The 12,196-nt window shown below is 24.9% G+C and overlaps 5 protein-coding genes across 5 annotated transcripts; 3 read left to right on the top strand and 2 right to left on the bottom strand.

The window, feature by feature from the left end:
• Positions 1-300: 300 nt before the first annotated feature.
• OCT59_001124 (uncharacterized protein) lies at positions 301-694 on the top strand (the record flags this gene model as incomplete). Its single annotated transcript, XM_066139324.1, has 3 exons — positions 301-400; positions 484-555; positions 639-694. The coding sequence occupies 3 exons, from the start codon at positions 301-303 to the stop codon at positions 692-694; spliced, it is 228 nt and encodes a 75-aa protein (XP_065988738.1).
• A 2,296-nt stretch (positions 695-2,990) lies between these two features.
• Positions 2,991-4,417, top strand: OCT59_001123 (uncharacterized protein). Its single transcript, XM_025333868.2, has 2 exons — positions 2,991-3,008; positions 3,082-4,417. The coding sequence occupies exon 2, from the start codon at positions 3,457-3,459 to the stop codon at positions 4,378-4,380; it is 924 nt and encodes a 307-aa protein (XP_025168692.1). The 5' UTR covers positions 2,991-3,008; positions 3,082-3,456; the 3' UTR covers positions 4,381-4,417.
• Positions 4,418-4,655: 238 nt separating this feature from the next.
• OCT59_001122 (uncharacterized protein) lies at positions 4,656-5,960 on the bottom strand (the record flags this gene model as incomplete). Its single annotated transcript, XM_025332688.1, has 5 exons — positions 4,656-4,945; positions 5,027-5,072; positions 5,150-5,350; positions 5,451-5,746; positions 5,891-5,960. 5 exons carry the CDS (start codon positions 5,958-5,960, stop codon positions 4,656-4,658), a joined length of 903 nt encoding a protein of 300 aa, XP_025168693.1.
• Positions 5,961-9,231: 3,271 nt separating this feature from the next.
• On the top strand, positions 9,232-9,561 carry OCT59_001121 (uncharacterized protein; the record flags this gene model as incomplete). Its single annotated transcript, XM_025327986.1, has 1 exon — positions 9,232-9,561. One exon carries the CDS (start codon positions 9,232-9,234, stop codon positions 9,559-9,561), a length of 330 nt encoding a protein of 109 aa, XP_025168694.1.
• Positions 9,562-10,699: 1,138 nt separating this feature from the next.
• OCT59_001120 (uncharacterized protein) lies at positions 10,700-11,973 on the bottom strand (the record flags this gene model as incomplete). The annotated part of the gene is made up of 6 exons (XM_025327987.1): positions 10,700-10,995; positions 11,070-11,115; positions 11,188-11,388; positions 11,462-11,520; positions 11,671-11,838; positions 11,907-11,973. 6 exons carry the CDS (start codon positions 11,971-11,973, stop codon positions 10,700-10,702), a joined length of 837 nt encoding a protein of 278 aa, XP_025168695.1.
• Positions 11,974-12,196: the final 223 nt, after the last annotated feature.

Below are 12,196 nucleotides of genomic sequence, written 5' to 3'. Positions count from 1 at the left end.
AGATTCTTTTTTTTTTAAAAAAAAAGATCAAATATCACGTGATCACACACTAAATGAGCAAACAAGTAAATTGTTTACTGCATATAACAAATTAACTTGGTCAAACGTTACCCCACGATTTTTTACTGGTGATAAAAATAATTCTTCTAAAACAATATTTGTCTTTTAAAAAAAATTTTTTTTCTTATTTAAATGGCGCCATCATTATGAATGTATTTTTTGAAAAAAAAAAATTAATAATTCCGATTTTTCAATTTTTTCCCACTCCCAAATTTTTTTTTTTTCAATTTATAAAAAAAAATGGTTCAAAATAAAATCTTCTTTATCTTATTTTTTATGATCCTCTTGATTATTTCAGTACAATCTGTACAATCTCCAAAGAATTCCACCGGAGAATATCGTAAATACAGTAAATACTTATTTTCAATTTTCTTTTTTCTTTTTATTTTAAATTCTAACGATCATAAAATTTATCTATTAAAGGAGGAGTGGGAAATAGAGAAGATGCTCGAAAAGGTGAAGATGCCGGGCATGTCGCTCATGAAAAACGTAGATGTAAGTTAAAAAATCAAAAAATTATTATGAATGAACGAATTGATGATTTAATTAATTAATTTCATGAAAAAAAAAAAATATAGATAAACGAAAAAGTTTTATAAAGAAACGCGAATTTATCAATCAACTTAACGTATGAAAATTTATATCCATATATTTCCGAATGATAATGGAGTAAATTACCCGTTTTTTTCGTTTTTTTTCATTTTTTTTCCATTTTTTTTCCATTTCTCAAACGATAATTATTAATCAATCTAAGAACAATATGAAATTTATGTATTAGTTTTAAATTTATTTTTTTAAGGTTTCAAGATTTTGTTATTTTAATTAATTAATTACATTTATCATAAATGATAATTTTTATCTGTATAAATAAATTGAACTTAATGATTTTTTTGGTAAAAAGATTTTTAAAATATTTGAAAATAATTAAAATTTTAAACAAATATTACCTGCAAATCCTGCATTACACTTAATTTGGCATACTGTATCTTGATTTTTATTAAAAAGTATCGTTATACGACTTAGGGAATCATTGTCTGATCAGCAAGCCCATTTACATTTGCATCATCTAAGAATCTTTTTTTTTAAAAAAAATTAGAAATTCTTGCATTCACACAATGTTTTTTGAAACTGTATCACCCACTGAAATTCTGACAGTCATTATGCATTAAATTTAATATGTACATCACTTATTATCCAAAATTGGGTAAAACTATAATTGAAATAATAAGTATTGAACTTTAAATTTTCACGTAAAGTACAGTATAAGCAGTAGTGCAGTAGTAAGTATCATGTATCAATGTATCATTCCAGAAAATTTCTCATCGCTCGCGTTTCCAACTTAAATTGATAATAATTAATACATATGTAATAATATTTATACAACATTATGTACAGTATTTCACTTACTATATACTGTATCTTATTACGTATTGAATGTTGGCGCAATATCCTCTTTCTCAAACATTTAAACATTTACATGCAGTATGTCATCATTTAAATGATATTTTTGGCTAGGCAATTTATAACAACTTTAATAGTTGATATTAGTCAAAAGTTGATCGATTTGTTTTGTAAATTCATTACCATTAATAGATTAATTCGACGTATAATCAAATCCGAACGAGCAGGTTATATCAGGAGTATCACTGTATCAGGAGTCAACGCAGTATACCAAACCTCGTAAGTCGTAATCACACGCTCTGGCTTATGATAATTTATAATCATTTGTAATAATTTTTTTGTATTACCAATTTTAATTGTGAATTTGTGGATACATTCATCAGTCTTTATATAAAGGAATGTGGTTGGATCTGCAACTTATCGTGATATTAATATATTTGTATATGATTTTCATTTTTCACCCCCGATTCACCGAAATACGTGCATTTTGTTTGTTACCTAAACAAACATCTCATATTAGTTAACAAAATAAGAAATTTATATAAAAAGTAATTTCTTTAGGATATTAAATTCCGTATACAAAACTTTATGAATTTCTATTAAGAATATTTTTTTTCTACAATTTTTTCTACAAAAAAAAAATACACTTTAATTGGTAAATGGTTTAATTTATTTAGTAAATTTGTTTCATATTTTTAGTATATTTTTTTTCTAAAAGATACTTCTATTCTTTTGTTGATCACAATATAATAAGTTTTTTTTTTAAAATAATAATGACTTAAAATAATTATTAGAATATTCTAGAAAAATTATTTATATACCTTATATATATATATTTTTTTGTTTGTTTGTTTAATAAATCGTATATTTATTACTTCATTATGCTGAGTATTTTTTCTTATCCCAAAGATCCGACATAATCTTGCTTTGTTTAAAAAAAAAAAAACTGAGAAATTATGACAAAAAAGAGATAATTATTAAAATAAATAAATCTAATCTATTTTTTTTTTTTTTTTCATTGATTTTATCTGATATAGTAAGTAAAAATGTCGATACATAAAATACATAAAACGCCTACTTTCATTTTTTAAACATTTTTAACTTTTTTTAACTAGATCAAAAAAGACATGACACAAAGACTGTAATATTAATGAAAAATGAGTGGCTTTTGAATGAAAATGATACATTAAGGATAATATATATTATATATATATTTTTTTTTGTAAATAATTATAAAAAATTTTTTTACAAAAAATTTTTTACTTTTTTACAACTTTTTTTTTACAATTTTTTTTTTAATGCTATTTGATTTTTTTTCGGCCGAAAATATTAAAAGTATCGGTCTATCGGAAAAAAATTTTTCTTTTTTAAATAAATAAATAATAGCCGTGCGTACGCACGTATGATTGATTGTCTTTGTTTGGTTTTACAACTAAATATAGCATCTTTATGCATATTTACATTAATTGCATATTTTAGCATATCAGGTTATATAAAGTGTGGCGGACTTCTCTTTTCATGATTTCTTCATTCTGAACAACTTTTAGGTAAGATATTTAAAATGGTTTATTAAAAAAATATTTAAAAGATTAATATTTTTTTTTTTTTTTAATGATTTAGATAATTTCATCGAGTTTTATTATATTCGATATAATCACGATTTGATACCACGTTGAAAAAAGGATCTGCGGGATAAAAAAAAGTTAACAAAATTTTTTTTTGATTTCACCACTTTTTGGCTTATTACGTGGATTATTACACTTTTTGGATTATTACAACTTTTGACTTATTACAAAATTTTGGAATATTACAACTTTTGGATTATTACTACTTTTCAACTTTTGAGCTTTACTTTTTCACCTTTTGACTGATTATCGTTACCATTACCTTTACCGCTATCGTTACCATTACCATTACCGCTATCGTTGCCATTACCGCCACCGTTACCGCTACCGTTACAAATCACCTAAATCAACACTTAAATCACACATAAATATGATTCCAACAAATCCAAATTTTACATATCCTACAAATCTTGAATTAAATGGATTAGAATCTACACTTAAAAGATTCGCAAATTATCCAGAATCTAAAATAAAAGATGAAATAATTTCAAAATTAGTAGAAGAAATAGGATTACAAGGTCGTACATTTCATTTATTAACAAAAGCAAGTTTAACACAATGTCAAGGAACATTTTCTTCTTCAACATCAAATATTATTCAATTACTTGAAAATTTTAAAACTAAAGAATTAGTAAATATTAAACCAGATTTAATGATATCAGAATTAGCAAAAGAATTTGATTTAATTAAAAGTGGTTATAAAGATATTTCTAATACTTTACAAAAAATTTCAAAAGAATTTCAATCTCATAAATCTTTTTTAAATAATGAACAAAATTCACTTAATCAATCAATTTTAAATTTAAAATATTCTATAAGACAAGAAAAATTGAATTCTATAAAAACTGGTATAATTTTTGGTTTTGGTATTGGAAGTTTATCAAATTTTACTACTGTTATAATTTTACCAAAATTTGATTGTGGTTTAACTTTATTCACTTCAATGTTTACTGGTGGTTTATTAGGTTGGTATTTTGGTAATAAATTATCTTTTAAATTTAAACAAGAAGTTCTTATTAAAGAAAATCAACTTGATAATTTAATTCAAAATTCTCAATATATTGATAAAGTTATGGATAATATTGAATTATTTAAAGATGGTGTAAATTTATTTGAAACTTTTTGGTCTAGACATCATTATCATATGATAAGTACTCAAAATTTTATTCATAATGCAAGGAAAGGAACCGCTCAAATAAGTAATTTTAATATAAAATCAATTCTAATTTCTTGGGAACGTGCAAAAGTTTCTTTAGATAATTATGAAATGACTGTTGATTCTATTACAAAATAATAATAAAAAAAATACTTTGAAAAATTGTGGATTTTAATAATATGAAATGTATTAAAATTTATTAAAAATTTATTGAAAATTTATTGAATTTATTGAATTTATAAATATTAATACAATTAAATAATATTAATAATGATGATTTAATTATTTGTTTGTTTGTTTATTGTAATTTAAAATAGTTATTTGTAATTTCTGTGCATACTTTATTGCATACCAGACAGATACTTGCATACGGCATACCCCCAATTACCCCCATGAATGTGCATTACATTAAATTAAATCATTCCACGTTCTCTTAATAATTGTTCAGATACATTCCATAATTTCTTTGTAACTTCTCGATCTTTTGCAACTTCGATTGGTTCCCTTTCAATACCTTCATGATAATATTTTCCTGTATCTTTATTTTTAGGGGAAAGTACAGGATAAAGAGTATTGATTGCACCTTGTTCAGTTGGACTTGCAAAGAATAACATTACCGAGAGTAGAAAATATGAGACATAATCTGTTGTATTACTTATATTTGATTTAATTACACCAGGATGAAGCGAATATGTTTTAACATCTGCATATTTAAAAAAAAGAAAAAAGGTTAAATTATTTTTCTTATATTATCTATTATAGCAAGAACAAGAAATGTACTTACTTTCGTTTAGAACTATACGACTTAATTCCTTGGCAACGATAACATTCTTTAAAATAAGAAATAAAAATATATATAAATAAAAAAAAAACCTTAATATTGTACATACTATTTAATTATACTTACCATCAATTTAGTATTTGCATAAGCTTTAAAAGGGTTCCAGTAAGCACCTTTTTCAAGATTTAAATTATCGAAATCAATTTCACCCGTGGATTGTAATGCTGAACTAGTAAATGCAATTTTTCCAGGTAATTTGGTCGAAACGGATTTTTTCATCGTATCCAATAACAATAAAGTAAGTAAAAATGGTGCTAAATGATTGACCTAAAAATAATATACAGTATCAATTATACGTATATATATATATATATTATTATTATTATTATTATTATTATTATTGAACTATACCATAATTATTATTTACCTGAAATTGTTGTTCCAATCCATCTTTTGTATTAACAACTTCTGTACCACCAACGTAACCTGCATTATTTAATAACATATGTAATTCTCCAAATTCTTTAATAAATTTATTAGCAAAATTTTTTACACTTTTTAAATCTGCTAAATCCATTTCCCAAATTTCAACATTTTTTGCATTTCCATTAGAAATTTTAATATATTCTAATAAAGAATTTCCTTTTACTTTATTACGAGCTGTTAAAATCAATCGTTTTGGATTATATCCGGATAAAAGTCTTGCCATTTCTTTACCGATACCTTTTTTTTTAAAAAAAGAATAATAATATACGAAAGATTTTATTAGGTGAATTATAACGATCGATTTTCAAACGTAAAAAATTTTGAATGATTTGCGTAAAAATTATTTCGTGAATATTTAAATTAATTAATTAAATTAATTACCATCAGTTGCACCAGTAAGGATTATAACATATTGAGATAAATCGTAGTAGTTATCTAATTTGACAGACATTTTGTTTTTTTTAGGTTATCTTTTAAACGTTTGTAAAAAATATTAATTTTGTTGATATATTTGAAATTTTAAAAGATTTTAATTATTTTAAAGAGCTTAATTCTTTAAAAGATTTTGATTCTTTAAAAGATTTCAATTCTTTAAAAGATTTTGATTCTTTAAAAGATTTTGATTCTTTAAAAGATTTTAATTCTTTGGAAGATTTTAATTCTTTGGAAAATTTTAATTCTTTAAAGGATTTAATTATTTGAAAGATTTTTAGTTCTTTGAAATGATTATAATTTTTTAATTTGAAATGATTTTATTATAAAAAGAAAAGTAAAAATTGAAATCCTTTATATAATTTTTTTTTCGTAATACGAGTAAAAATAATTTGTAATGAACAAGAATTTATTGGAAAAAACTAAACCTACGTAACCTACGTAACCTACGTAAAACGATGCAAAAATAAGAATTCGGCGTACATCGGTAATATTTTACCGGTCATATTCCCTATAAAAAGTATTATACTTAAAATATATTTAAAATATATTTATAATATACTTAATTTAAAAATTGCAAAATACTTATAATATATTTTTAATATATCTAAAATATACTTAAAATTATCTTAAAATATATGTCTAGTATATTTAATTTTTGCCCATATACTTAAAATATACTTATAATATATTTCATAATATATTTTAAGTATATTTTAAGTATGTAAAAAATATATCTATAATATACTTAAATTTTAATTTAAGTATAATTTAAGTATATTTTAAGTATATGGGCAAAAATTAAATATATTAGAAATATATTTTAAGATAATTTTAAATACATTTTAAGTATATTATAAGTATTTCGCAATTTTTAAATTAAATATATTTTAAAAAGTTTTTAATTATATTTTAAATATAAATACTTTTATAAGGATACTGTATGAAAACATACCTTACTTGGATCGGATAAATGATGACCATGTTGAAATTTTGCCATTTCGTTCATTTCGTTCATTTAAAAAGCACATTCTCAATTGGTGAGTATAATGATAATTATATTATATTTATTTTCTTTCGATTGGTTATTTTTTAATTCTTCATTTTAAAAATTTTAAAAAAGTGAGTAAAAAAGTTTAGAACTATTACTATTACACTTAAAAAATATAGGTTACGGTACATTTCTCCGAAAGCCATTTCGCCGAAAGGACGTTTCGCCGAAAAATAGGGCCAACATTATGCAGAATTATAAATAACTCAGGCCAGAGATAATTTTTCGGCGAAATGTCCTGATACCAAAAATGGTATAAGCGGCTTAATCGTGTAAATGGTGCCGATCAGGAGATAATATTACGATATATGATTAATAAGAAATCGCAGTCGTCAATTGCCGAAAATTACGCCATGGACAGGTAAAAAAAATTGCAATATTTATTTGTTATTGTGCAATGCATAATAATTGTATACATATATAATTATGTACTGTATATGCAATTCTTAAACAAATATTACTAATGACAAGAATAATTTAAATCATTCCGTTATTTCGTTCAGAATATTCCATAAATTCCTTGTAACTTTTCGATCATTTACAATTTTATTTGGTACCCTTTCATGATAATATTCTTTAGAAAAGTACAATATTAAAATGCACTGAACTTGTAAATTTCATTATTATCGTTAAGATAAAATATCCGAATAGGTCAGACACGTTATTTAACATTATATCAGAATATAATTTTTAATATTTACATATTTGATGATTGTAAATGTAAAATATCTTTTTATTTTTTAACAAATCTAACGAAAAATTTAAAGCTGACGAAAAATTTGATCTTTAAAATAATACTTTAGTTACTTTCATTTTGAACTACACGCTAGTAGCTATAATACTGTAATTTTATTTTTAAAAAATGAAAAGCGTATTTAAATAAATATTTTATACGTACGTAAATCTTAATTATTAAATAATCAGATTTTATAAAAAAATAACTTTACCTTTAATTTAATATTCGCATAAGCCTGAAATAAAAGCACCTTTTTCAGAACTAGTAGTAAATGTGATATTAGTAAATGCAATTTTTCCAGGTGATTCAGCTTAAACTGATTTTTTCATTCTATAAAAATAATTGGCTGCTACACTCCGGACTAAAATATGTAGATGCAATACCGACGTAATTAATTATTACTCTTTTTTTCTTTTTTTTTATTACCTACAACATTAATTAACATGTGTAATTTCCTACTTATTTGCAATTTGTAAGTCGTTCAACGCTATCTACAATTCCGTTAGAAGATTTAATTATTTTCATACATTGTTTGATTTTTCTGATAAAGGCAATCGTTTAGAATTAAATCCAGATAAATTTCTTGCCATTTCTTTATTGATGCCTTAAAGCGTTAAAATAAAATAAACTATATTTGTTTAGTAATTTATAGTACACCGACAGTAAATTTCACAAAATGTATTATTATAATATCATCGGTCGCACTAACGTTTTGTTTTTATAGGCAAATAATAATAAGTTTTAACTTTAAAATATTAATTCTTTTTAAATATAAACGAACTTTTGTTACTCTTCTTTCTTTTAATTCTTTCGATACGATAGATCATATAAGTTTTTCGATGCAATTGATTGCTATCAGATGTCCACGCGCTAATCCATATATCCATATACCGTTATGGATAAGTTGTTAATCCGTTGACCGTACGTACACAATACGCGCTTGTCATAATTGTTAATCTCGACACTTACTAATTATATGAGTATTGCTAAATATCACCGTGATTGTCACCCTACCAGGAGGCAGAATTAAAAATGTCATAAAACTCCACCCATTAATATTTGCCGTACCACTAGTTTACGCCAAAATTAGTAATGGTACCATCAGTGTACTATCACCATGAGTCACATGTATAATACTTCCCACATTACATTGTGTTACATCAAACCATATCTCAGTTGACGCACATTACTTTGCTAAATATAAATACTGAACAAGAAGTAAGCCACTGTCTTATTGGATTGAGTCTGTGTTTTTTTTTATCTGAAAAATTTTACTGTAGTTATGGACGTATTTGGAGAGACTTGCGAGGAGGAGCGAAAATTCACGAATTTTATACGAAGCGTTCCTAGTGCCTTACAGGTGCGCGAGCCGCAGCACACACAGGATCTGCCATTGCTCCTTGAGTTAAATATCCATATCGCAAAGATGCAAACAAAAATATTTTGGATGACCGTGAGATCCGACTCTTCAACAAATTGTATGGCATTACTGATTTCCGCCTCATGTTTGTAACATATGATGATTCAGTCTTTTGGCTAGAAGGTTCTGATGGTGTTATTTATCTTTGGTCTCGCATAGATGATAGCATGATACGTGGAGGAGGTAATCTGAAAGAAGCTTTAACAAATTACCTTTTTAATCGTGAAAATCTTTGTTATGTTGATGAGTTTACTCGCGAATTGGTACCAATAAATGCATATGATAAATTAGTTGAAGAATGGAATAAGTCACCCGAGAAATATTTTGAGGAGATTGATGTAACTGAGATATTACAAAAGCATAGATCAGAAATGAGTGAAGAAGAGAAGCAACAAAAAAAAGAAAAAGAATGAAAAGCATTGACATGCTGTTTGTTTGATTTTAACACTTATTCAATTAAATCATTTGTAGAGTAGGCTGTATTGTATGGATTTCTTTATTTGCTAATTTGTATAAAGTAAAAGCATATGTAAATTTAAACTGCAAATTTATTAGAATTATAAATGCATACAGTAGTCACCAATATCTACGTATATCGATATCATTCCCACCCACACGGATCATATAAAGTTTTAAGCTCTGCGAGAGAACTTTAAGTAATTTCGAAACTATAGCATAAATTGGGGATTAGCAACTGAGGTAAAAAATTTCACAGCATTTGATTATATTATACTATGTAATACCATTTCTTGCTCCTATTTCAAAATTCTTATAATACGTACAGTGTGTATAGTTTTAATAAATAGTAAGTATTCGAACATTAATTGATTTAGTTTACATGACATGATTAGTATTCACTCCGTTCATAGCTCGGTTAGATTAGAGATTTTTTGTGATCAAGGGAAAGTCTATGTGATATAAGATTTTAGCACTTTTTTTGTCATCAGGACTAATGCCTAGTTTCCATTCTAAGAATCTCGTTACAAATGCAAACAAATGAAACGGACTATTGTGATGGTACAATGAACAGAACATAGCGAATATCGAATTTCAATTACATTTTCTTTATAATTCTTTGGATTACCTTTTTGTTTTTTGTCATAGTAGAGGATGATGAAGGTTGTTTGCCCTTATAACGTCTTTTTTCTAGAACATATATGTTGATAAATTCGTAAATAAAAAATTTCAAGTAGTTCTGTAGTGATTGTTCGGTTCCAGGAGTGATGTTGCCCTAAAGAAAATGCAGAATGTCTAAGGTATTACTAAATCATAATATCAATATTACTTAATATTAATTAATAACAATTTCAACCAAAATGCTGATCAGTAAGAATAAAAAATTTACTACGCGTTTTTTTAGGACTGTAAATAAATTTCTGCTGGAATTATCTGACTAATGCTGGTGCGCTGAAAATCACCTGCGCCCTGCGGTGAGATTTAGCATGCCCATGATGCCCATGATATAACTCTTCTTTTGTATGATAATAGCGTTTATTAATTAAGATGTAACACAATGTCGCATATACAAATAAATAAAAATGAAAATCAAATCTAAATCATTCCATGATTTTTTAAAATTTTTTCAGAAACATCCCACAATTTTTTTGCAACTTCTTGATCATACGCAACTTTATTTGGCTCTTCAACACCATCCTTATAATACTTTCCCGTTTCTTTATTTTCGTGAGAAAATACAGGATAAAGAACGTTGATGGCACCTTGTTCAGTCGTTATTTCAACCCTAGATATTATTAATAATATGTAAAGGAGATAATTTAAATAGTTTCTATTCAAATGATTTATATTTGTTATAATTACTCCAGGATGAAGCGAATATGTTGTAATATCTGTATATTTAAAAAGAAAAAGAATTAGAATATTTTTCTTACTGATAGTAAGAAATGGGTTTAACTATACTTACTTTCGTTTTGAACTATGCGACTTAATTCCTTTGTAACAAGAACATTCTAAAATAAATAAATAAATAAATAAATTATATATAAATAAAACTTCATTATTAAATTAATAACTATGCTTACCATCAATTTCGTATTTCCATAAGCTTGAAAAGGATTCAAATAACTACCTTTTTCAAGATTTAAATTATCAAAATCAATTTCGCCAAATTTATTGGCTTCTGAACTAGTTAAAGCAATTTTTCCAGGTAATTCAGCAGAAACTGATTTTTTCATCGTATCCAATAACATTAAAGTAAGTAAAAATGGTGCTAAATGATTGACCTAAAATTGATATATAAAATGTATAAATGTTAAAAACGAAACAAACGAACTTGCAAAAAAATAAATAAATTACTTGAAATTGTAATTCAAAGTTATCTTTCGTTTTAATGATTTGATTTTGTACGATTATACCTATAAAATATATATCAATTAATTAAATATATATTAACGCGATTAAAAATTCCCTATTATTAATTATTTCCTTTACCCGCATTCAGTTATTAATTAAGATATGTAATTCTCCAATTTCTTTGATGAATTTATTAGCAAATTTTTTTACACTTTGTAAATCTTCTAAATCCATATCCCAAATTTCAATATTATTTATATGTCCATTAGAAAATTTAATATATTCTAATAAATTATTTCCTTTTACTTTATTGCGAGCTGGTAAAATCAATCGCTTTGGATTAAATAGTGATAAAATTCTTGCCATTTCTTTACCAATGCCTTAAATAATACAAAATATAAGTGATTGAATTATTCGAAGTGGAAGTGTATATGTTGAATTTATTTACCATAAGTTGCACCAGTAAGAATTATAACATGTTTTGATAAATCGTAGTTATTTAATTTAACAGGCATCTTTTTTTTTTGAAGTTAATTGTTCGAGGATTTAAACTTTTTTCAAGTAGGTATTTTTGAACTTTATATAAGCTATAATTAAATAAAATTCAATTTGATCATAGCATGTGAAGATAGGCCTGTAATTTATTAATTACGCTTTCTCGTTGATTGATGATTTGCATGATTTTCGTCTGAATGTTACTAAAAAAAAAGATCACCCGAAAAAATAATCTTTGGCCTG

Source organism: Rhizophagus irregularis, chromosome 1, assembly GCF_026210795.1.
Source record: "Rhizophagus irregularis chromosome 1, complete sequence".
Lineage (NCBI taxonomy): Eukaryota > Fungi > Glomeromycota > Glomeromycetes > Glomerales > Glomeraceae > Rhizophagus > Rhizophagus irregularis.
Note: the sequence above shows the minus strand (reverse complement) of the source record. Positions and strands in the feature narration are given on the sequence as shown.